We start from the raw sequence: 26,924 nt of genomic DNA on the forward strand, positions 1-26,924 counted from the left end.
GAATATTAGGGTTGGAAGGGACCTCAGGAGATCATCTAGTCCAACCCCCTGCTCAAAGCAGGTCCAATCCCCAATTTTTGTCCCAATCCCTAAATGGCCCCCACAGGGATTGAACTCTCAACCCTGGGTTTAGCAGGCCAATGCTCAAACCACTGAGCTATCCCTCCCCCATTATGTAAGTGCATTGTGGCCTTCCTCCGAAGCATCCATCACTGACAAAAGGAGATAGGAGACCGGACTAGCTGACCTATGTATCTGTTCTTGTGTGGCAATTCCTGAATTTTATAAGCTCCCCTCCCATTAACCCCAGCAGCATCTTGTTCATAGTTTTTCCATAAATCACAGAATTTGCAGCTCTAAACACAGGTAAGAAAGGTGGCTCTAAACTCTCAAACCCACAGAAGTGTGTTTTCATTTCACTTTAATAGACACTTGCAGTAGAACCATAGCATGTATTACAGCACTCACCTGTAGTACTGTACATGGAACAGTGATGGCTTCTTAAAAAAAAAACAAAAAAAACCAGACACCACTAACTTGATCTGTTTCTGAGAGTCAAAGTTACACTTTTTACCTCTTTGGTACTTGCCAAGTCAGCAGTTCCCACCAAGGTGCCAACACCTTGTGTGTTTACTGGCCAAGTGACTAATGACTCTATGGGGTTAATCAGCTTAGTGCTCTCCTGGGTGACCCCGAAGATCCTGATGAGACTGGTCCCTCTGAGGTGACTTCTCACTGCACTGCTGGCTGGAGCATCTGTTCTCTCCTTCTGGGGTCACAGAAGAATTCGAGCTTCCGGGGTAACAGCTTCACTTCAACAGGCATGGCCTCATACTCCTCGCTATCTATGCCAAAGGAGCCCTCAGTGCCCTGTGTAGAATCAAGTGTAGGTCAGATGTAATAGTGAATCAATTGTTACAATGATGCTGTAACAGTGGTACCTGGGCCCACTTATGTCTCCACTTCAGAGTGCTGCTGGGTTCCCTGCTGGGTCTTGACCCCCTCTGCCGTTTAGCCACACCAGTACATAGAGAGCGGTTACTGGCTGCACATACTGTATTAACCAGCTGTCATGTAAAATATTACCTCGCTCAGTAACTAATTGGCAATTTGGCAGGAATTAAATGCTAGATCCCTTTAATGGTCTGCATTGTTTAGATTTAAGGATTCTTTGCCCTTGGAATTACTATTTACAGCTGGGCTGAGTTTTTCTTTGAGATTGAAAAAAAATTAAACAGTGATTATTTTGGTTCAAAACAATCCCGCTCAGACCTCTATTTTACACTGACACATACACAAAATCACCAGTGATTAATGCCAGTCCATCAACATGGTAATGGGTTTACTTTTGTACATAAACCATGTGCTTGCCTTCTGTTATTAAAGACCTCATCAGCAGTTAGGGAGTAAACAGAGTCTGTCTTGACTGTATCCAGCCCTGAGCCGGACAGTTTTTGCAGGTATTTGCAAAGCCGCAGATTGTGATGATGTCGAAGCCATGTGTGAACGAGGATGCTGGCTAATGAAAACATTCATTATTCAGTCCAGTTGCCTGGGTGAGGACTTTACCAGAAGAGCAGAGTGCCAAAGATTCTCTCAACTCCTGGGAAGGGCCACTCTGCCAGGGTATGGATCTCATTTTTCCACAAGGCATATCAGGTCTCTAAAGAGGATTATAATAGCTAAAGATGTGGACATAACCTAGTAGATCGACTCTATACCCTTGCAAATGCAGGGCTTAGTCTTATTAAGATGATGTACTGGGATGTTAAACCCAAGCTAACATCTACCCTGCTGCCTTATTTTTAGGAGGCAACTAAAAATTAATCTGCTCAAACATTTCCTCAGTGTAAGGGCTGCCCACTTATCTAAGGTCTTGGTATTCATATCCGTAGCGCCTTTTGATCATTATTTCCCTCCTGGCCTCAGCTCAGTTAGCATGGGTCTTCATAATCCCACACCTCTGCTCTCCATCTTTTCACCTCTGGCAGAACCCTTCTAGACTGGCAATCTAAAGAAAGATTTAAGTACTCAGAGACTAGCCAGCAGAGGGGATGTGCACACACTAAGACATGAACTTTAGCAGGAGGCTGTTTTTCTATCCTACTCACACTGCAAGCATGTGGACACTTTTTGCTGGCTGGATGGACAGGAACGAACTGCTTCTGGAGCTGGGCCACACAGTTCCTACACTAGCCACAGACATGTACAGTAGTGATGCCTGACTCGGGATTACATCTTGGGTCTCCTGGTTTGGGAACCCATTTGTCTTTCTGACGGGCTGCACTGGAGGTGGCTTGCCTTATTGACAGTGAGGACAGCATGACCACCTGTCAATGTTGCACTAAGAAAGAAGTGACCCAGCTTTCCACAATTTCTGGCTTCTCACCTCTGGAAGCTGCAAGATGCATCTGCTGGCTTGGACACACTGACTTCCTTCAGGGCACAACTGGGGGTCACACATCTTTTGACTTCTGTTCAAATCAAATGAGGAAAAAGAAATATTAGCGTTCAGCAGAAGCAACCAGGCTTACAGGCACAAGACATACAGGAGGGTCATCAAGTGATTGTTAATTTAATTTCCTCCTTCCAAAAGAAAGTATGAGAGCTTTTGTGGCTGCAAGCATGAGGGACAGTTAGCGCTTCCTGGAGGTACCTCAATGCACAGAGGCAGCACAAGGTCTATGCATTCCTAAGTCCCATTAACATATGCTTCATTTAGAGGGATTCAGTGGCACACAGACCTTTTGCTGACCCTCTGTACAAGAGAGAATTCCCCCATGCCCCAAAAGAACTGATCGCTGTATGTCTCTTCCTATTCCCATATGCCAGAGACAGGCAGGTAAACAGAATAATACAGTCCCGACCTTCGTGTATTGTGGCTCTCAAGAAATAAGCCAGAATAATTATGGCTATTTCCACATGAGAGTTACAGATCTCCAAAACAGGTGGAGTTGCTGCAGTATTATCTGTCCAGGGTTGTTCAATTAGGGCTTGTCTACACTTACTGGGGGATTGACGCACGGTGATGAATGCATTGGCGGTCGATTTAGCGGGTCTAGTGAAGACCCGCTAAATCAACTGCAGATCACTCTCCCGTTGACTCCTGTACTCCACAGATGGAGAAGCGTAGTGGGAGTCGACGGTAAGTAGATCTAAACTACGTTGACTTGAGTTACGCTATTCACGTAACTCAAATTGTGTAGCTTAGCTCAACTTTTTCCTGTAGTGTAGTCAAGGCTTAAGGTACAGAAGGCTGTAACAGGCTGAAAAGAAAGGAAGGGGGGTTCAAACATCACTCAGTAATGGATGTCCTATGAATATATAACCAGGAAAGTCCCCTCAAAAGAGTTATGTGACTTTGGGAATGCAAACACTCTTAGAATTCATGCTGTGAAGTTGTGGGGGACAGGGGATGAGGGAAGAGGACCACAAATAGGGGAGGAGGACAAAACCACAGAAAGGAAAGCTGAGATACCACAGGAAAGAGACAGGTGAGGAGACAAGCAATGTAGACATTGGGAAGTTTGTTTTTAACCATCTATATTAAAAGATTAATCAGTGAATTCAAGGGAGTTAACTTTCTCATAGTAGTATATATTTATAAATCACTGACAGCATGCAATGCTCTTGATTTATACTGTGCTTTATAAACAAACAGTTAGACACCTTCCCTATTTCAGAAGGGTTCATGTGTTTGAATCCTGCAAACACATCTGTGCAGGCGGACCCCTCTGTCTGCATAGGGCACCACTAAAGTCAATGGGCCTCCACATGGGTGCATACTCTGCCTATGTGGATCAAACTGCATGATCAGGAAAGGCAAGACAGAGACAGGGAACAAAAGATCAGGAAAGGGAGCATGTTAGAAAAGCAAACAGGTACGCAGCTAGAACCAGTGTTAAGTACTCCTCTAGAGGTCCTACATAAGGGTCATAAGGGGTTTACTATTTATTCAGATCCTTACTCTAGTCTCTTACTCAGAGTAAGAAGAATCAGCACCAAAAATACGTAACAATAACGAAGTTTTCATAGGCAACGATATCCCACTATATACTCTAACCTACAAACACAGAGAGGCAAAAAGCTATTCGCTGCATCACATCGCCAACTGGCAACACATACTGTGGCTGGAACATACCCCAAAAGAATAATTATCCCCCTAGTCTGTTACCTAGTCTCCAGCAGTGGCCAATGCTAAACGGTTATGAGGAACCCAAACCCCATCATAACGCACAACAGTGTACAATGGAGAAATGCCTGACCTACTCCACCTGGTAACCAAGCTCATGCCCTTAGGTGATGTCCCTTATAATTTTATACAGAGCTCAAGCTGGGGAGCGGGAAAGAAAATTAGTAGTGGTACATCGGGTATCTCCTCTTTTTCCCCCACAGAGCAGCAGTTTGAAGTGGGGCTATGATGTAATCACCTCAACTTAAATATTGACTTCATCCTAGCTGCTTGTTGTTATTCACATCTGAGATCTACAGTCCTGGGGCCATACAAAGCACATGGTATGACCTAAATCTCACTTTGCAGTCCGATGGCATTCAGCCTCCAGCACTCCTTTCAGGTTCCAAAGCGTCCACTACCTTCAATCTCAACCATCTTCTGATTTCCCACACAGATTGTAGAGAGGGAGGCACTATCAGTCCTGACAGATTCACCTCAATGCATTTCCATAAACTTTTCCACCCCCTGGCAAGGTAAAACGGGACAAAACTCCTCTACACAAATGATTCCTCAAATGCTTCCAAAGACAAGCTCCTCTGCTCTGGTGGCTGGCAGCAGGGACTCTGTGATGAGGTGGCTTTGATGGTGGTGTCCTTTGAGACCTTTTCTTTCAGGTGGCATTTTCTATTGGTGTCCCTCCCAGTCTTCTCTTTTGAGGGCTGAGCAGACCTTCTCCCTCTGTTCTCTCTTTCTTGATTTACCTACAGAATTCTGGGAGTAGATTAAGAAGAGGTGTTGGGTGCATGCAGCCAGCTGCATGAGTTTACATTCTTCCGCAGCTTTCAGAATGTGACATACTGCTGGGAACCATGTATCCATGTATCCCATGTAGCCGGGAAACAATCTGTGTTGGGTTTGTTGGTGACTGACTGGGAATGGAAGATACTTTTCTCTCTGAATTCCCGCTAATTCGCTGGCACCTTCCTGGTGGTGAGATGTCCCAGGCAAGATCACGAGCTCTTTTCCCCCCTCTCCTGGTAAGGCAGATTCTTTTTGCTGCCGATGGTAACAGTGTCATAAACATTTCCTTCTATAAAGTCTTTACAGCACAGATTCAAATGGCAGGCAACCTACAATCAACATGGCTGATTCAATTTACACCCAATGCCACCTGATCAGTTATGTATTCATAGTTCTGAAGATACTGTTCCCACTGAAGTAATGTGGAGTGCTAAAATAAGTTGCCTACTACTGCTATTAATATTGTAAACAAGGTACAGATGTGCAGTAGCCATGCGGCACCTAAAAGCTGCTAATGACATTTCCACACCTTTCCATCTGGTTTCACTGGAGGGGGCCCTAGGACTGGAAAACAGCAGCTGCAACCAAAAGACCAGCCTGCTGGAATAAGCAGACTCTGATATTGTGGGAGACTCCTTGTGACACTTCTCAAGAAGCCTCACACTCCACTTCAACAAGGAGTAATAGTGTGATAAATTTGGAATTGAGGGTACTTAGAGGAGGTAGGAAAGAAGCTCAGATCAGCACCTAGTGCCTCCTTTACAGAGTAGGAGAAATGAGCATCTCACAGGAAAGCATTGCAAGCAGAGGGGAGGTGGTGAATAAGGAGGTTAGAAGACTCCAGACCTCCTTCCATGTACCAGGCCCCCATGCCTGGAACCCCTGGTCTGCCCATGCTGTCACTCTATTTGTTCAAGTCCCTCCTTAAAATGCACTTCTTCCAATGGGGCCTTTCCAGCTGAGACCTTACTTCAGAGGTGTGTTAGTGAGCTGAGGGACTGAAGATCTTTATCCCGTCCCTTAAAAACTGAATCCTGGCACTAACAAAGGCATGTGCCAAACATCACCAGTGCCGTCACATTGATTCTGCTGTACCCCAGCCCCTCCATCGTTCATCTAAACTGCAAGATTTCTGGGGCGCGGATGTTGTCTTCCTACCTTTCTTTAAAGCACCTGGCCTCTTGATGGTGTTATACCAATAATAACGTCAGTCAGCATTGGAGAGGAGGAAAAGGGGAGGGTGCAGAAATCGTGGAAGGTAGGGAGGGGCGTTCTAGCCACACAACATTGGCTCTTGCTTTCAAAACAAGAAAATTAAAGTAAACCTGGATTTGAATGAACAAACCCAACAATCCCTAAAAGGCATTCCCCACTGTTGTCCTTGCCACACAAAAGCCAAGAAAACACAATCAGTTTTGCGACTCATCTAGAAAATCTGACACCCTCCCCGTACTCACCCCCTATTTATGAAGTCTCCCTTGCTGACTGTATCTGGTTCAATGCAAATATTCATGGAGTCTTCTGTGCGCTATGGAAGAGATTTAAAACACAGACAGTTAGTGTTTCTGCAGCATCACACCCTCCATACTCTCTTTAAGGAGACAGCCCATTTCCACATCCTGAACTGTCCCAGGAAAAGAGGGTTGGGTTGGTTTGTATTTTGTAAGGGATGAAAGGAAAAAGAATTAATTTTTTTCCTGACTTAAATGGTCAGCGTCAGGTTTCGAATGATACCTAATGATTCCTTACCAACCATTATTCTGTACTAAACACCACATTACATATTCAACAAAAATATTAAACCAATTTTTATCCTTTTACCGTTTATGGCATTGGTTTCTTTTTGCATTCCGTGCAACTAGTAGGACAATGGAAGTAGGCTATTCAGTCTGACTTCTGTTCACAACAGATCCTACCTAGTCAACGCCTCTTTCAGGTTCTTATGTAGCACAGTGCTACAACATTTGGCCAGCAAGTGCTGCACGAGGAAATGTTTATTCATTTTAAAAAAAACTATGCCCACTGGAGTTAAAAAATATGAACGATGGAAGCATTTCTTTTGGTCCTTGATTCTGTAAAAGCTTATCTGTAGAAAAGGTAGATTTGGGGTCAAAGTATAGCTGACATTGTCCCTTTAAATTCCTGGCTCAGTTGACCGGTTGTCTTGATTTCTCACTTGCTACATGCACTTACATCAGGCCTATACTACGAACATTTGCCCTTACAGTAATGTTGGTTAGGGGTGTGATTTTTTTTTAACAACATTTCTGTTATGGCAAAAGCCCTAGTGTAAATTCAGCTAGACTGGCAAAGAAGTTCTTTTGCCAGTATAGCTTATTCCATCTGCGGAACTGGTGTAAGCTACAGTGGAAAAAGCACTCTTTTGCTAGTACAAGCTGAATCTAAACTAGGAGGACTGGCTGATATAGCTATACCTGTACAGCTATACCAGTCAACTCTATCTACTGTAGACTAGACCTCAACCTGGGATGGGAGGGAGGAAGGAATGACTCATGTTACTCATCTGAGATGCCGATGGCTGATTAACGAGCTATGTGATAGATTCCAAAGAGTCTCTATCCAGTCCCTTCAGGCTGGGGGGACAATGACCATTATATGTGGTCTCAGGGATGAGTGTAAAAGCATGGAGGACTTAAGGGGATCCAGATGGGTGGGGATAAGACATGATATGAAGATGCTTGTTTAATGGGGGTGAAACTGCACGAAGGTAAACTGTTTTGCTCCTGCAGCCACTCACCCAAAAGGTGGCCAGTTCATGGGGCTGCACTGGTGGCCACGGCAGTGAGCACATGCCCCTCCCCATTGACTAGTGAAGTGCCACTAGCGCTGGAGGCAAAGTGACTGGAAATGAAGAAGTGGCTGCAGGGATCACTGAGTTCTTCACTTCAGATCACAGGTTCAAATCCAGTCCAGCTCAGTACTGACCAAAGCTGTTACCAACCAAGGACTGTTGATGCTTTCGGTCCAGTTCCTGTTGGTAGCCTGCGCAGTGAGGCCAAAGGCTGCGTGGAAATTAAACTATCCCCGCACCTCCATACTGTGGCACGTTGAGGGAGGGCAGCATGGGGAAGCTTACACTATGTTGCCGGGTTTTTTCCTGGTCCTATAAAGAAAGGGCTGTGATCATGGAGAATGTCAGTCCAGCACTTTCCATCAGAACTAAAGACTTAAATCAACCCAGAAATCTTTGCTGTGATTTCACTGCTATGAAACATGGACTCCAGCCAGAGATGGTGTTAGGGGCGATTGAAATAAACAGCGGCATATTGCGCCAAGGAGGCTCTCACAGGGACAGCTTTACGTATCTCTCCCCCGCCCCTCACAAAACAAACAAATAAAAATTACCGGCTCCTATCCTCTTTAATTTAAAATGGCCTCTGTCCTTGTTTTAGTGCCAGCATTTCTGAGTCCTTCGCTCTGCAGTTGGCAGAGGGACAGGGTCAACATTCCAGGCACACGTCCAGGCTTACTGTTTCACTTCAGCATCAGTAAATAATATCTCCACTTTCCCATGGGGCAAGGAGCGGAGGTGCCTAGCCCCTGCCATGAAAGTGTTAGGATTTCGGTTGGTTATTGAAAACTTCCTGTTACACACACTCTGCCCTCTCTGCCCCAATCTGGCTTCTGCAATCCAGTCTTGCAGGATCTTTATAATGACCCTTAAAACTGGCCCTCTCTCAGATTCTCCCGAAGTCCCATACTCACAGACAGAGTTTACTCTGTGTAGTCAGGAAGATGGGAGTTCAGCAAGGAAGGAGCGCTCTGCACAGAAAGGGATTTATTTAGACTGTGCTCTTACTGTCAGGTCAAGCTGCCTGTTCTGAGTCGTGATGGAGAGTTCAATGGTGGACAGCTGCATTTCCTCCCAGGCCTCCAGGGTTGCCTCGTGGGGGATTTCTGAGAATCCAGAAGGGAAGAGACCATTAGCCAGAAAGTAAATTACACAGGCCAGAGTTCCACTGCTGTGAAATATGAAAGAGCAGTGCCGGCGAAAGCGGCTCTGTCCCATTATTTCCACAGGCTTTGTTTCCTTCAAATTTAAAAAGCGACAAATAGAGAATGGAAGCTGTGAGGGCCGAGGCTGGAAAGTTAAGCTGACGAACAGCACATTGCACAAATGCTTTAAAAGCAGTCCCGAGTGACCCCAGATTGACAGGTCTCTTGGGCTCACAGAACAGGAGCACTTAGCAATCTATTAAAGGAATGTAGCCCCCACTCCAACAAAATCCAAAAGCTGTGACATTTAGGATGCTGTGCTAATATTTATTTCCCACAGACAACCTCTACTCATCCCTGCCACAGCCTATGCTCGCCACTTAGTCCTGCTTTTAGCTCATCGATACATTTGTAGGGCTTCTGGCCCGGAAGAACTGGATGGGCGTTGGAAATCCATCAATACTGGTGGAGCATGCAAGGCACTCCCCTGAGGGGCTGAATGTGCTGCCCATGTGACGTTCCCACCCCCTGCTGGGCCAGGGACGAAGTGGCAAGAACTCCTACAGGGCAAGGTAGTGGGCCAAATCTAGGCCATCAAGATGGCCCTAGACTCACTATTTCAGTGAGTGTTTCTCACTCCTGTTGATACTTGCTCTCCATCCAGTAAACAAGAACATGCTTCCTCTGAGGGAGGAAGGATTCAGGGACTACTAGAAAGTGGCATGGTTGGCCGCCTACCACCAGAAGTGCCTGCACTGTGCCTCTACAAAGTGCTTGACTTCTGTCTACGTGGGCATTCGTACCATGCACATGGCCACTGTGTCTGAGCACTTGCTGGCCCAGCTAACAGCTCAAGTTCTTGTTGTACGTATGGTTTGCTGGGAGAGGGTCAGAGCATATAAAGTACTTCTCTGTCCTTTTTTTGAACACCATTACTTCCAAGCTAGCAATAACCATGATGGCTGCATCCCTGCAACCAGCCTGACAGGGCTTTTTGGACTGCAGATATACTGAAAAAGGATGGAAACCAGAAATAAAACCTGGACAACGTTTATACACTGCAGTGGAGTCTAAGGATAAAAGCACATGCAGACAGGATCCGCTCCAGTGGTCTCTCCATGAAACAGTCTTATTGGATGGTGCACTGTTGGATAAAGCCCATCTCTGATTCTATGTCCACACACATGCTGCTTACCCTTTTGGGGAGATGCCCAGTACAGTGAAAGCCTTCTGTAAATCCTCACATACAAAGAGGGTCTGGACGGCTTCTCTTCCGGCTCCTCAGGGGGTCTCTTGGTTGGGCCCAAATATGTAAGGGATGCTTGATGTTTCTGAGGCCATTCCTTGGATTTACCCAAAAAGGAGGAAGAAAAATGGCCTTCTGGTGAGCAAGCATCTGCTTATTCTGTGTGAGAGAGTGGGAGGTAACAGCTATGTTCCCTTCACAGCCCGAGGATCCCACTTTAAGGTTCTCCATCCTTCAGTTTCCCATGTGGGAGCTGACATTCTCCCAGCTGGGAAGGATTACACAAGACTCCAGAGCCTTTTCAGCTAGTCCTCCCTAGTAGAGCAATGAGGTGTATTTACTCCCTGGCAGAGGGCTAAGTGTGTGTTGCCTCTGCTGCAGGAAGATGAGAGAGAGAGAGAGAGAGAGAGACAGAGAAATCTGTGCTAGAAATCCAGTTCTCCAGCCCGGCAACAGACAGAACTAACCATAGGGCCACAGGCGCAGCTCCAGTAATGTTATAAAGAATTTGAGAGGCAAAACACTAACATATAGCACACTGTTACTAGAGCCCTGAAAATCTGCAGCTATCTGCAGACCATGTTTGCAGATTGCGGGTGGATGAGGATCCAAATTTTATATCTAGAGCCCTGCAAATCTGCGGATCTATGCAGACCATGTTTGCGGATCGGAGGCGGATACAAATTTTGTATCCATGCAGGGCTCTAACTGTTATCCACTGATATTTCTGATTCTAATGCCAGAACTTTAGAGGCTAAAACAAAACATTAGCTACTCAGATAGTGCCCATGGCTAAAACTGGGGACACCATTTACTTCCTTTTTTAACTAACTTCTAAAAGACTAAATACATAGCCAGAGGGAATAAATGTTGCCAACTGCTGGTTTGGTATTGAAATTAACACACTACAGAAATTTAGCTGATAGCCCATGTGCACAAGGTACATATATTCGTCTTTGCACAGGACAATGGCGAGGACTGTAAGTGAAAAAGTTACAAGCTTATTTTGGATCATAGGACTCACAGTGTGTAGCCCTGCCCCCGCACAACTCTGAGCATGGTGAAAAATTGCATCATAGCTCATGGTCACATTAAAAGGACTGATCGAATTGTTCAGAAAGAGCAGTACAAGCATAAGAATATTAATGATCCTGGGGAAAAAGCAGGGCCTGAACTTAGTATTTCTTCCAGATTACTGCTATGGCTCAAAACACTGTAAAAACTGCTATGTTTTGGACCACCATTTTAGAATAAAGGAGAATAGTCACTGTAATGACATTATATACAATCATGGTAAGTTCTTCACCCTGACTATTGTGATCAATTATGGGCACCCCATTCAAAAGGGGGACAGCAGAAATCGGAAAGGTGCAGAGTAGGGAAGTGAACATGATTAGTGACAAAGCAAGACTTCAAAAAAAGAAGAAACAAAAATAGTGGGACTATTTAGTTTAGAGAAGAGGTGAAAAAGGTAACGTAGTAGAGTAATGAATGACACTGAAAAAGTCGATAAAGCTCTTCTGTCTACAAGATGGCTCTCGAGGAAATTTAAAGGCAAGAGATTTAAAAATGAGAAAAAGATTTTTAAAAACACTATATATAAACAACCTGTGGAACTCACTGCCACTAGATATCACTGAGGCAAATATCAGAATGCGCTTTAAGTCAGACATTTATGTGAACAATAGGACTATACCCAGTAATGCTAGCTACAATATAAATGTATACTATTACCAACTCTCCTGCTTCAGGATCTAAAGACAACCCCTAGCTGCCTGGGGTTAGGGAGAAACTTCTCTCATGGGCATGCTACTGCATAACTATCAATTATGGAGACATATGAAGCATTCTGTGCTGGCCACTATCACAGATAGGATGTGGGCTACATGGATCTGATCTGCTGTGGCAATTCCTGTGTAATATCACAGCATTTTTATGAAGGTTTGCATGTTTTACATGTTAAGGGGATCAGGAGGACAATGTGAGTAGAAGTGCATCACCTTTAACACAGGTCAGATGTTAAGCTTCACCCTGTCCCTTAAAGCATCTGAGAACTTTAAACTGAGATATAAGCAATTAACCTTTTTGTTCAATTTATCCCGCCTGGGAGCCTCTGTCTGATTATCAACACTCATAATGCAGTCTAATTAGAGGCATTTTTTACATCAGATGAATAAATCAGGGTGAAACGTTACCATAAGGAAGCCTGAAGACAGACTGAATTGGAGAAAGATGGCTGAGCTCCCTCTACTGGTTATCAGCTGCACTAGCCTCTCTCTAGCTTCAAAAAAAGAAAAGAAGTACTTGTAGCACCTTAGAGACTAACCAATTTATTTGAGCATAAGCTTTCGTGAGCTACAGCTCACTTCATCAGATGTATACCGTGGAAACTGCAGCAGACTTTATATACACTCAGAGATCATGAAACAATACCTCCTCCCACCCCACTGTCCTGCTGGTAATAGCTTATCTAAAGTGATCATCAGGTGGGCCATTTCCAGCACAAATCCAGGTTTTCTCACCCTCCACCCCCGCACACAAATTCACTCTCCTGCTGGTGCTAGCCCATCCAAAGTGACAACTCTTTACATAATCAAGTCGGGCTATTTCCTGCATAAATCCAGGTTTTCTCACATCCCCCCCACCCCCATACACACACAAACTCACTCTCCTGCTGGTAATAGCTCATCTAAACTGACCACTCTCCAAGATAAGCTATTACCAGCAGGACAGTGGGGTGGGAGGAGGTATTGTTTCATGATCTCTGAGTGTATATAAAGTCTGCTGCAGTTTCCACGGTATACATCTGATGAAGTGAGCTGTAGCTCACGAAAGCTCATGCTCAAATAAATTGGTTAGTCTCTAAGGTGCTACAAGTACTCCTTTTCTTTTTGCGAATACAGACTAACACGGCTGTTACTCTGAAATCTAGCTTCAAAAGTGGTTATTAGCTCCCTCTAGTGACTTTGACTATGGTTCCAGCAGTTCCTCAGACCAGGAATTTTACAATGTATTGTAAGAAACAACATACCCCACTCAGAGCTTCACAATTAAGGCGGAATGTGTTTCTAGGTATATAAATGAGCTGAACTTCCCTCTTCGTTTATATTGTCACTGGAACTCCTCAATGGAATTATAATGCATGGAATATTGCTCCACATACAATGCACACACACTGCCTCTCTTTCCCCCTCGCTAGGTATACTTTGCTTTATTTTGTTATTTAGTAATGTAATAATACTTTACCTTCAGTGTATTGAAAAAATGAGCTGCTTTAGTTTTCAGAGGCCCGAGGTACCAGTATCTGAAAAGAACCGAGGCAAAATTCATGAGAAAACTCAGGGGACATTGGGTAAAGTAAAATCTTCCTTGATGCAACACATGCCAATGTATATACACTTGCTTTCCATTGAAGTTTATTCTTGTGCACTTGAACTTCAAGATACAACAAAAAAGACTTATACAAGATTTATACACTACAAAATGTGTCGTTCCCACAACATAATAGCAGCAATATGTAATCATTAGCACTTTTAATCCTTTGATCTCAAAGTGCTTGGTGAAAGAGAATCACTATCCTCATATTACAGAAGGAGAAACTGCAGCACAGAGAACTTGCCCAAGGTCACACACCAAGTCAGTGGCAGAATCAGGAACAGACTCTTGACTCAAGTCCCATGTGCCATTGCTGGGTTGCACAGATCAGGGAAATTCATTACAAAACCTGCACTACAGGTGGCCTGACGCCTCAGCAGCAGAGTGCCACCTAGTTATCTGACACAATCCAAAATGACTCAGGTTCCCATGGTCAACAGCTGGTGGGATGCATCTCAGGAGGCTGCAGGAAGGGATGGGATGGAGGATGTGAAATCAATGACTTCAGAATTAAAGGAATGGATGCTCCTAACGTTTACTTGCCTGAAAGTGCTCTCAGACCAAATAAGTACAGTTACCATAAAGTACTGGATGACATTTAATGACACATGCAGAACGTAGACACAGCACATGAACTTCAGCAGGTTTGAAGAGTAGGAGACCCAGACTATATAGGCTTCCATAAACCTCAACCAGGATCCTGCCACACGTTACACTGCCACCACTAAGCCACTGACTCATCTGTCTACTAACCACCTCCCATCCCCAACATGACCTCCGCCACACAAGACCACAGACAACATCATGGCAGTCCCACTGGATAGCGTCTAGACGAGAATTGAGGAATAACCATCAGGCAGCCCACAGAGGTCCCTGGAGCCAGTTACTACTCTTACGGTCCCTTCCCTGATGAACTTGTGGCTCAACTCCATCTGTGCCACACCTTAGCTGGTGCCTTCCCTTTTAGCTACCCATTATGCCACCGGTGCAATATGGAGTCTGAAGCAGACCAAGTCCTGCAGAAGGACATCACTGCATGGGAAAGATTGGGGGGGTCGCAGTGTGTCGGAATGAGTGAAGACGTGGGAGTCTAGCCACTGGCAGGAACGCTAGTGGGTGTTTAGGGGAGAAGAGAATGCATCCCATTAGCTACTGGCCATGGGAAACTTGGGGCTACATCTAAGAGGCACTCCTGTCACACAGTGGCAAGCACCTTAGTGCCCTCACCAACTGCTGAATCCCCCTAGTGACAAACACTCTGATCCAAGCCGGGCCTTGTCACCCCATTCTGCTAACTCCCGACCCCTTATCTGCTGACTGAGGTGGTTCATTTACGAACTACCACATCCCTTTGCTTCCCAGGCACCCAACAGCTGCAGCATAGCTCAGTAATATTCATTTGGAGCAAACCCAGCATTTATTACTTTAGTGATCAGAAAATCATCAGACAGTACATTCCATGCCACTCCTGGCAGGAACTGAAGGACATTTCTATTGCATCTAATGTTCTTTGCTGGAGTTGAATTTCATTAAGAGTGAGTGTGTTGTGTCTTTTCCTTGGTGACTGATGAAACACAACGTTACTCAGACAGGAGTCAGGAAAAAGCTTTCCCATTGGCTTTGTCTGTGAAAGAACTTCCAGAATTGGAGATCATAGGGCAAGTGTGAGGTTAACATTTGCAAAATCAGGTCAGCAGAAAGTAAAATGCTAAATGCATATGAAAGGGAACATTGAAATGCCTTACGCTTTATCATTATAAAATGCTATGGAATGGGCCTATCTTTGTCCTTGTCACTGCAAGATTTGGGATAGGAAATACCAAGGGATATTAAAAAAAGGCACAGCTACAAAAAACACATTGTATTTCTTTACTTGCTAACTTTAACTCCTGCATCTCTGTAGGATCCCCATCTTAATCCAGTCACTGCAAACACTGGCTGCTCCTTCTCTCCCTGTAAAAAAAAGCAATTTAGTGCACATTTACATTCTTTTTTGCAACCATGAAACAGTCATTCAGCTAATCTATGACCAATCTCAGAGGTGAAATTTTATAGCAAGGGTGTCCTATAATAACCAAAAGCAATAAGGGCTGGACAAAGCTCAAGTGGTACATTCTGTCTACTCCAACAGAGAGAAAATCATAGCTGAACATTTCTAAGGTGCCAGAAGTTCACTTTGACTGCACACCCAGCAAGGATTATTTCAGTTTGCGGATACCAGGAGCCCAAAGAAAGGTGTGCTGCACAGCACCACTAAACACCCGCTGGAAAGACAGCTGTTAGCTCACAGAACAGATACACCAGAAAAAGGAGGTACACAAACGTGACAGACATGGTCAAAGGTTTTCCAGGATGGCAGGTTATTAATCCCAATATCTACACAAGATGTATTTTAAATCAATTCAGACAGCTATTATCTCATTCCTCCGGAAATACCAGCATTTGCAAGTTATGCATTCATCGAGCACTTTCAGCCTCAAAACAACATTTTTAAATACTCAAATATTCCCTTTAGCTCAGAACATCCCACTTTATTGTATGCAACCCATTAGGAGGGCAAATGAAAGGATTTCCACTATAATAACTATTGTCATAAGCACAAAGTGATGACATCACTGACTGGAGGGGGAATATTCTTGTGTAAACATTATCTAACAGGATTCCCCAATACTATGGAGAATGGAATGGCCAGAGTGCATGAGAAATAAACAGAAAAGCATTAAGAATACTGTTTTCACCTAAAAGTGTGAATGGAAGGTGCCATTTAAAAGATTTTTTTTTTTAACCTTGATCTGCAGTACATCAAGTGGAATGGTCTCGCCCTTCAGAATGGCCAATGTAGCATCAGCAATGCGTCTGAAAAAAAGCCAGAAGGCCACAAAAAAGAAGTGTGTGCTTTTAAAGTATTATTTATTTATATTACAGTAGCACTTAGAGACTGAGCAAGATCAGTGCCCCACTATGCTAGGCACTATACAAATACACAGTAAGAGAGTCACAGCCCCAAAGATCTTACACTCTAAATAGTGTGTCATTTTCTTATAGGATGGGAAGCAAAAGGAGTCAGCAGCAGTAATGAATGACAAAAGCCAGGGTAACTTTTTCAGAGAGGTTCATCATCCAATTACTTTTGAGGAGCATGTACCTACTATATTCCTTACCTCCTTAAGGATTCGAATTGCAAATTTCTTTTACTATTGGCAAGCAGAGAATGTGCTGGGGGTCTGTGCATAGGACCGAACTCAGTCAAAATACGAGTGCATATTGCTGCTGTTTTTGCAGCATATCAGTGCACTTATCTGGACAAGGGAGCACAATACCTATTTCCTTGCACAAGACAAGATTCATTCCTCGTTGTCTTAGATTTTGTGGGCATTGACGGTAAGACAGTGACTTTTGATAAAATATGGGAGAGATTTAAAAATATCATTGCTCTTAGATGGTGTCATTTTTATAAATGATTCAGGGATTTAATGTACGTTATTATACTAAATTAATCTGTTCTACCCTCCTTTAGCCTTATATTGTGCCCATCATTATTGCCAGTCTTAACCCAGCCTTCATGCTGCTGCTGCTGGTTGCTGCTTATCCCCCAGGGTTAATATTAAGCCATGACACATGGCCTCAAAGCTTTTCTCAACAAACTATTTAAGATTCTGTACCACAGAGCCTGTTCATAGAATCATAGAATATCAGGGTTGGAAGGGACCCCAGAAGGTCATCTAGTCCAACCCCCTGCTCGAAGCAGGACCAAATCCCAGTTAAATCATCACAGCCAGGGCTTTGTCAAGCCTGACCTTAAAAACCTCTAAGGAAGGAGATTCTACCACCTCCCTAGGTAACGCATTCCAGTGTTTCACCACCCTCATAGTGAAAAAGTTTTTCCTAATATCCAATCTAAACCTCCCCCCCTGCAACTTGAGACCATTACTCCTCGTTCTGTCATCTGCTACCATTGAGAACAGTCTAGAGCCATCCTCTTTGGAACCCCCTTTCAGGTAGTTGAAAGCAGCTATCAAATCCCCCCTCATTCTTCTCTTCTGCAGACTAAACAATCCCAGCTCCCTCAGCCTCTCCTCATAAGTCATGTGTTCTAGACCCCTAATCATTTTTGTTGCCCTTCGCTGGACTCTCTCCAATTTATCCACATCCTTCTTGTAGTGTGGGGCCCAAAACTGGACACAGTACTCCAGATGAGGCCTCACCAATGTCCAATAGAGGGGAACGATCACGTCCCTCGATCTGCTCGCTATACCCCTACTTATACATCCCAAAATGCCATTGGCCTTCTTGGCAACAAGGGCACACTGCTGACTCATATCCAGCTTCTCATCCACTGTCACCCCTAGGTCCTTTTCCGCAGAACTGCTGCCTAGCCATTCGGCCCCTAGTCTGTAGCGGTGCATTGGATTCTTCCGTCCTAAGTGCAGGACCCTGCACTTATCCTTATTGAACCTCAACTGTTAAACATGTTTAAGGTACATTTTCTCCTTCAGTCACTGAATAAGACCTGAGTTCAAGATTGCGCACATTTCCCATGACACCTGTCTATATAAAACACTTTAGGTCAATCCAACGTCCACTGAAGTCAATAGGAGTTTTTCCATTGGCTTCAGTGGGCCTTGGATCAGTCCCTTAAAGAAGGAAAAGGAACCTTTTTGTCCATTCCTTGGCTCTTTATGGCGTTTGAACTCAGAATTTAAGTCCAATAAGCAAAGGAGGAACCAACGTCCAAATATCTAAAACGTTACTATTTATCATTCTTATGTGTGCAGTCAGGTTCTGTTACCAACATGGGCTGTTAAGCAGCTTATTGACAAACTCTTTTCAACTCCACCAATATATTGTGGTCCCCATCTATGAAATTTATCAACGGACAATAAGATCTCTCAATTCATATGGCTTCTTCAAAGCCCAAACATAAAATTATTTTTATCCTACTGTTGATTAGAGCAGCAGTTCTCAAAGCCGGTCCGCCGCTTGTTCAGGGAAAGCCCCTGGCGGGCTGGACCGGTTTGTTTACCTGCCGCATCTCCAGGTTCGGTGGTTCGCCCTCCTCCAACCAATGGAGGCTGCGGGAAGCGGCACGGGCCAAGGGACATGCTGGCCGCCCTTCCCGCAGCCTCCATTGTCCTGGAGCGGTGAACCGCGGCCAGCGGGAGCCGTGATTGGCCGAACCTGCAGACGCGGCACGTAAACAAACTGGTCTAGCCCGCCAGGGGCTTTCCCTGAACAAGCGGCAGACCGGCTTTGAGAACCACTGGATTAGTGCATTGTCTATCTTGTTGAGCTGCAAAGCACTCGGAGTTTTAATGAAGGATCAGATGTTATGCCAGTTTGGCTTGCAGGCACTGTGTATACCAGCAATGCTTCCACAGAGCAGAATGCTAATGAGTTACTGTGACAAGAGTGAACAGAGCTTACAGTGAAGGGAATAAATCCATTAGTATGGGAGAAATTGGAAGGCAGAAAAATGTGGGAAGAGGAAGAAAAGTTGGTTAATTACATTTTTTTTAAAAACAAACAGAAAAATAAGCTTATGTTTAACATAGCGAAATGCAGAAATATGGTCACTGCCTGACTGGATCAGACCCATGGTCTGTTTTGTCCACTATCCTGTCTCCTGGTGACCTGGAGAATCCTAAACAGATGCTTCAGAGGAAAGCACAAGAAGCCCTGCAGTGGGCATATACAGTGTATATTGTCCTATATACTGGGTAAGTTTCTTCCTAGCACCTATTAGGCAAATATTGGCTTATACACTGAAGCGGGAGAACTTGTATTCTTTCCAAAACCATTGGGCTGTTTTGTCTGTTGTATCTCTGGCTAGTCTCATTATCCATATAAATGCCCAATCCTGGTTTGAATCCTGCCAGGCTCTTGGCTTCAAGGGTATCTTGGGGTTGGGAGTTCCACAGGATAAACTGTACATCCTAAGAAAAAAATATTTCCTTCTGTGAGTTTTAAATTGGCCTTTAAATTTCATTGACTCACATGCCCATCCAATTTCCCAATAACTGTCATGCCCTTCAGACTACCAATTACTGTGTAACCCAGAGGGGAAGGGAGGAGAGATAATAGAAGAAAGACCTAAAAAAAACCCCAAACTACCAAGCAGCATTTCCCCCTCAAAAATAAAACCAAATCTCCCCTCCCTCTTGCATGCAAAACTTACTGGACTTGGTTTAAGCTTCCAGGGTAGAGAGTTTGGCTCAGGGTACTGGTCTTTCCAAGGGGAATGAATCCAATAGGAATCTTACTGAAGGTAGCCTGGAAACATGAAGGAAGTAAATTCACATTTGCATCAGCTGAATTAAGCTTCCTGTGTGGACTATTGCCCCCTTGGCATTAAGCAGTCGGGCACTTCCCGAAATGAGACAGTAAACACATAATGACTCAGAACATGGCATTGGAATCTCTGAACCCACCAGTGCCAACTGGCTACAAAGGAGCTTTCTGTAATCATTAGGAGCATCATTACACACAGGTTGGCAGGTATACACTACCTAATGTATGGATTCGGTCAGCAATCTGCCATCTCTCTGCAACTCAAGGTGGCATCTGAAGCCCTGCTGCACTGAATCTCATTTACCTTTGCAGAAGCCCTCTTGATAGAGAAACCTTGCATGACAAAAGAGATTTCCTCAAAAAGTGTGAATTGATACAACAGAGGCTTTGATTGTGGAAGTCATTGCTTGTGTTGGTTTCTGGCCCATGGTGCAGTAAAGGCCTTGTTGCTGGAGCAAGCTAGTCTACCACCATCACAATAAACTGTGTTCCCTGAAGTGTGTAAGCAAAACAATGTAAACTACTGTATATCACAATGTTCTCTCTCTCTCTCTCTCTGCTGGGTACTGTGGCTTGTAGCACTGTGACACTGCAAATCCACATCAGCTAAACTGTATCCCTTTGCCATCACTTTTACCTGCTATCCCCTCACTTGTAAGCCCTTGCACCTCCTAGCACCCTCTTCTCACTCTACACAGTGTCATTTTATAGCTTGCAAGAGATTGGCTCTTCGTAGGCCTACTTGCTCCTACTTTGAAGTGAGCTGTAGCTCACGAAAGCTTATGCTCAAATAAATTGGTTAGTCTCTATGGTGCCACAAGTACTCCTTTTCACTTTACTAAAGAGGGCATCTCTTTAGCGCCTTTAATGGGCTCTTCCTATAATCAGGAGTGTTGTTAAGACACAATCCATAAAGGGAAGGCAGAGCACAAGCAGGTGGACAAACCTGCAAGAAACCATTACCTCTACCATGTGGACGGACAGTAGAGACAAAATTCTGTGGGGTAGGAGAATTCTGTGGCCCAAGAAAAGCAGAATCAGAAGCTCCGACTATGCTACAATGAACTCCCACACCCTGCAGAATAATGCAGCATACAAAATATTCTGGGCTGTTGTAAATTAGCATAAACTGCATTGCAATGCACAGTCTTTCAGAATACTATCAAGTGCTCGAAGTAAACAAATGGAGAAAACAGAACAGTCATTCTTTTTTCTCCACTCTCTTTCAATGATAGGGAACTTATGGGTCAACTGCAACAGTAAGAAGTACAAAAAACTGCAGAGAAAAATGTTTTGTTGTCGTTATTTGTTTTTTAAGTTCACAGAGTCCCTTTAAAAATTACCGGCTTATTTGCAAATTTTAAATATAAAATGTTTGTCTTGTCACATTCAGACAAAGTAATTGTGTAAGCAGCCAGAAGTCCAATTCCAAGAGGATCATCAGATCCTTGTCTGGACTATTTCATTGCCTTTTTGCCAGAGTTCTGCCAAGAGGTTTTGGGAGCACTCCCCTGCTTTATTAATAAGCAGTGTCCCATCCCTAGTAAAACATATCATCGCTTCCAGTGTGAATATTCTAGTATGAGCCCTTAAAATTAGCTTTCTGCAACCATTTATGTCAGTAGAAATTCACGGCTTGAATGCGGACGTTAAGTGAGCATAGAAGGAGTAGGAGCACAGCCACAATGAATTCAGTTATGGGTTGCAAATACAGAAAATCACTTGTAGTTTTTTCTACAGCTCTATTGCCAAACAAAAAACTAGACACAATTGGGCCACAGGCCTTTGAAAATTTTGTGTCTGGCTTCTGCACATTCCTTGCTCTGTAACTGGAAGCCCCCCAACAGTTTGGGCTGGGAGCCATTCCACTCATTGAAAAAGGGAGAGAGAAAAAGGATGTGCACAAAACTGCAGGATACTAGCACGGCTGACTCATTAAACAGCAAGCTGGCTTGGATTATCTGCAGGAGTCCGCCTGGACCAAGAGGCTCAACTGGATGCTTGGGAGTGCCCCTCAGATATAAATTAAAATAAATAAAAAACAAACACACTACCTCACCTCATCTGCTCTGCGGAGGAGTCCGGTTATGACCTGAAAGATAGTGGAAATATTTGGCTTTTGGATTCTTTTGTGCAGTTTACAGTAGAAACCTATGAAATGCAGACATTTGCTGTTCAGAATAGATGCACTTTTATGAGGCCTCCAATGTTTTATGGAAGGAGCTGTAGTTTCTTACACAAAAAGGGGTACATTTTCTGTACCCACCATAGAGAATGGCAGGGGTTTGAATGTACAATACCTGATTAAATGCATATGCTGACTTCAAAGATGTAACAGAACCAGATGCTTGGGCATGTTTTATGATGGCACTCAGTGTGCTCTTAACACATGAGGAAATCTAAAATGTATCTTCCAGAAAGGCATGGAGAATCCACTACTTCCCTTGGTAATTTGTTCCAATGGTTAATCACCCATATAATATGAAATTACTGCACACAAACACCACTCTATTTTGAATCCTTTGTAACTGTTTAAACATTCTTTGTCTACATCCTTTCACCCTGGACAAAGCATGCATCCCTCACGCAGGGCTATGAACCCCAGTTTTCAGTCATTATAACTTTCTGGTTTGTGTGTGGAATATCTGCAGATTAGTTTTAACCCCAAAGTGATGGGATGTACGTGCATAGGTGGGTGTGTTCTTTCACAGAGTTTGAGTTATGCTACTATGAACATCAGTTGTTTGGGAAAGCATTTTCTGATTTCTTTATTGCCCAGTAACTCTCAAGTGGTTTCATTGTCAAAACTAATCCACAGCATGTTTTGGAATGAACATGTCTCATACCAGAACAATAGCATTCTGCAACTATGTTACACAACCCTCCATCTTTCTATCCCCAATATGGATTGTGACTTTTTATATACAAGCCAGGAGAAAGCTCCTGCGGTACCTCCTGTACAGTTCCATCCCCTCCTGCAATAATGATCAGGTCCGTATTTTCCATCAATTCCAGCAGCTTTTTTGCTTGTCCTTCGTAATCTGTCTGAGATACCAACAGAGACCAATGGTCAGAAACTCAGCTTACCATGCCTATGGCCGCATGTCCACAGAGAAGTCTTGGATACATATGATTTGCTCTATTATTGGTCTCGTCAAAACACCATACACGTATTACATCACATGCACAGAAATCACTTCACTGAGGAGTGAAACATGTCCCCTGTTTAATAGCACTACTTGTTGAAGCAGCTCACATGCCACAGTGAACCCAAGACAGATGTATTTGGAATACAGTTGTATTCCACTGAAACTGCATGGAGAATTAAGATTGATTGCATGTAGTCTAAAAAGAACTTAACACAAACACCTGGATTGTGACTCTTGTTCTTGCAAAAGAAAATATCACAGGATCTTTTAATGGTCATAAGTGGTAAGGACTGTAGTTTTGTCTGCTCCAAAAAAGGCAGCATATCCAGAAGAATAACGCCTCTGAACATGCTGGGGAAGTGGTTCAGTGTTGAAGGTACAATGCCCCCCTACTAAACCACAAGAGGGTACAATGCCACCTTCTGAACCACAAACTTTTCTTCCTGCAGCACCTCGGTTTTTTGTAGTGGTCTCTCATCTAAGTACTGGTGCAGTCACATTCTGCTTAACTTGTGAAATCTAAAGCAGCACCGTTGCAGTTTGACAAGAGACTTGTAAAATAAATACAATAAATAGAATTTCCTCTTGGTCTGACACTGTATTTTTTAGTAGAACAAACACCAATAAAAATAGGGGGTTTATCATGGAAATAACACAACCTCATCAATAAGGCTACAAGACAGAAAGATACATTCATAAGAGTACACATATCTTCCAAAGAGCAGTTTTTATTGCCAGTGTGTAATGCATACTAAACAGCAAACACAACAGTCTCAAGGATTCTTCAGAAACAGCAGGAACCCTTCACGTTTGTTTTTCCTTTTCTTCCCAGTGAAGGCTCTTTGCAAATTCACACCCCTTTGTAGTTCAGCATTCCCTCAGGAGAGCAGAACATTTCATTTGGGGGGAGCTATTAAGGTATGCAAGATTATTTTTAATTAATCTGCAGCTCTCAACTGGATTGCAAAACTTTCTCACATCAATTTTACATGTTGAGGCAGAACTGGTAACTCCAAGGACCGTGTGGACTGTGTGGTTGTATTACCATCTGACACTCAAATATTTGGGAGAGTCTCCTCTCAAACATCAGTTATAGAAGGGTTGCCACTCACACCCACACACATGTACACTTACCCTCAGTCAACCCTACTGAAAATTAAAAAGCATTCAAACAGCCTTTAAATTAATTGGGAAGTTTAAAAACTCAGCATCAGTCCAAGGTCTCAGCATAACACACAGGTTAATGTAACAGATCAGGTCTTACCTTAACTATGGTTATATCCAAGCCAGATAAATGTAAAATTGGGGCGGCATTCTTTTCAAAAAGGTTTCTCGCTTTTCTGGAGAAAATAAGGGGGAAATCATTTAATCATTGAGGAGGAGGAGGAGGAAGAGGAGGGAGGTGGTGAAAATTCAAAGCAAAGAAAATCCAACAAAAAAAAAAGAGTACATGTTCTGTGGTACAAGTCTTTCAGCCTGTCTGTCAAAAGTCAGTCAGAAGAGGTAGGTTTTGTTTTGGTCCAAATGTATGAATTTTCTAGACCGATTCTTAAGTATGTCAACTTTTTTATGCAGTCTTTATAAATGCAAAGGAGTTGTTTTAAACATGTTCCAAAAATAATTAGTAATAATCAAAACAAGAGCTTGAAAGAGTAATTTATTATTTATTACACAATTAATGTGTTATGGAGCACCATGCCTTAAAGTCATGAAGGAAGCAAATTCTAGTTTTAAAGGGGAAATATTTTTAAATTTACTTGTTCTATATATTATTTAGTAAGTTTAAAAACAAAAACTTTACCTGACCTTATTTTGGTAAAGCTCACATGCATTTTATGCCTGGAACTGCATAATAAAATAACCAAGCCATTAATTATACATTACTTGCAAGGAGCAGAGCCCAGGGAATAGAAAACGGAGGCTTTAAATTATGGACTCTGTACATTTTTCAAAGATGAGTGGTTTGTCACAATTCCACCCCATCGCCATAGAACAAAACATGTGAGACAAAGTACTTCCAGGACAGGTAACTTAATGGTCCTTTATTATTATTCACTGAACCCCTCCAGAGATGAGACAGGGAGTAAAGCCAATCAGTAGAGATATACACATGCATTGCCGCAAGCAGACCATTTTTACCAATACAATTTTCAAGACAACCGTTGGCATCCTATAGAAATCCAGCTCGGTGTCTTATTTAACCATGTATACCATGCTCAGCCCCATGGTACTGGACAAGACCCCTTCCCCAGTGGCTGGCTTCCATGCAACAGGATCATTGGTTACCTCTGACCATCACAAATGTGGAAGACCCTATTATTACTGGTTACTATTGTTGCTGGGGTGGAAATCAAGGTCACTTGCAGGAAGGGAATACTGATGGCCCAAAAGCAGGAAACAAGAAAACCAACAATGGAGGAAGCTTAAAATGATTTGGGATTCATTCTTTTAACATAAACAACATTTTCTTTAACTTCTATATCTTGATCCAACATTTTTGGTGCAACCAACCTAAGTAAGAGTTAGATAATACCAGCTTTGAGTAGAGTGGAGGCACACTTAAGACCAACAGGATGGCTGACCTTCACAATGAAGGACAGTTTAGAAGTATAAAGAAGGGGTGCGTGCGATTTGGGGAATGGAGTGTAAGGGGAACTTTACCCTTTGCAAGCTGCTGGGTTGAGGAAAACTGTTGCTTTCTTCACCTGCATGTTGGAAGGAATCAGCTGGTTGCCAAACACCTAAATAAAAAGAAAAAAAAGGAGGAAACAGGGAGTTTCTCTTCTAAGTCACCTGTCATTACAGTTTTAAATAATGCATAACAAACATCATCATCATCATCCCCTCACCCTACACTGCATACAAATGTCTTCCCTATCAGGCCTATCACATAGCTTCTCATCTTAGCAGAGCCTACTATTCTTCTTCTTCGTGATTCCGTGTTCCAGTGACACAGGGAATTTCAAAGGCTGAAGTCCTCCTGAGCAAAAAAAATCCTCTTTATCTCTCAAGTCTCTGACTCCCATTACCATTCTTCTTTATTTCAGACCTAAATTTTTCGGCCACAGACAGAAATCTTGGGAGTTATTCTTGATCCTAAACTTCTTTTCCCTCCAAAATATTCCTTGAGTGTCTACCTACCACCACCTCCACAGCATGGCCAGAATTTGCCCTTGTTTTGACCCCATTTCTGCTGAAAACCTTACTAAGGATGTAATCACTTACTAGGCTATTGGTACTCCGTCTTGTACGTTCTCCTTAAATTCATATTTTCTAAGCTTACTTTTAAAGGGGGAAGGAACGCTGCAACCAGACTACTTGCTCTCACAGAGAGCATTACCTTCCCAGGCTTGTGTTTTCAGATTCCATCAGTGGATTCCTATCCCACCTCTGTCCCCAATTCTAAATAGCCCCCTTGGTTCTCAGAGCTCTTCATGGACTTACTTCACTCAGCCTCTCGTACCATCTGCTCACTCCATTCCTGGCCACCTTTCTGTCCCATTCCCACAATTCTTCATTGTGGGGGTGGGCAAGGGAAGATTGTGTTTTCACTTGTGCTGTTGCACCTCTGTAAAACTCCCTCCTGGCTCACTGGAAGGCATCATCACTCCCATTCCAAACCCTTACAGCCTTTATTTTTAGTATTACTTATTATTTGTATTGAAGTAGCACCTAGAAGCCCCAGTCACGGACCAGGGCCCCATTGTGCTAGGTACTGTACAAAGAACAAGAAAATGGTCCTTGACTCCTTTTACATGGGAACCTCGTCAAAGCATTTTGTGATGCTGAAGAAGGTGGCCACTACATAAAAAAAACCTCTCATATTTTAGTGATTAGCTGTTCAAAATAGTAATTAACTCCAATCATCATCTTTACTACGGGAACCCGAGCTAAGAAAAAAAATATACAATTAAAAAAACCCACTGAGGGATAG

At 43.4% G+C, this 26,924-nt stretch overlaps 1 protein-coding gene across 3 annotated transcripts in view; it reads right to left on the reverse strand.

The window, feature by feature from the left end:
• Positions 1-404: 404 nt before the first annotated feature.
• Positions 405-26,924, reverse strand: part of AGK (acylglycerol kinase) — a 58,558-nt gene continuing 32,038 nt past the window's right edge. For all 3 annotated transcript variants that reach the window (XM_048830521.2, XM_048830503.2, XM_048830512.2), the window contains 13 exons: positions 25,652-25,731; positions 24,255-24,330; positions 22,794-22,886; positions 21,901-21,933; positions 19,729-19,823; positions 16,340-16,409; positions 15,427-15,506; positions 13,425-13,482; positions 10,128-10,275; positions 8,796-8,893; positions 6,433-6,503; positions 2,390-2,474; positions 405-870 (listed from right to left, as the gene is read on the reverse strand). In XM_048830521.2, coding sequence (XP_048686478.1) covers positions 733-870; positions 2,390-2,474; positions 6,433-6,503; positions 8,796-8,893; positions 10,128-10,275; positions 13,425-13,482; positions 15,427-15,506; positions 16,340-16,409; positions 19,729-19,823; positions 21,901-21,933; positions 22,794-22,886; positions 24,255-24,330; positions 25,652-25,731 — 1,125 coding nt within the window. In that variant the 3' untranslated portion in view covers positions 405-732. The remainder of the gene's footprint in view (positions 871-2,389; positions 2,475-6,432; positions 6,504-8,795; positions 8,894-10,127; positions 10,276-13,424; positions 13,483-15,426; positions 15,507-16,339; positions 16,410-19,728; positions 19,824-21,900; positions 21,934-22,793; positions 22,887-24,254; positions 24,331-25,651; positions 25,732-26,924) is intronic.

The sequence above is a fragment of the Caretta caretta genome, chromosome 1 (assembly GCF_965140235.1).
Source record: "Caretta caretta isolate rCarCar2 chromosome 1, rCarCar1.hap1, whole genome shotgun sequence".
Classification (NCBI taxonomy): Eukaryota; Metazoa; Chordata; order Testudines; family Cheloniidae; genus Caretta; species Caretta caretta.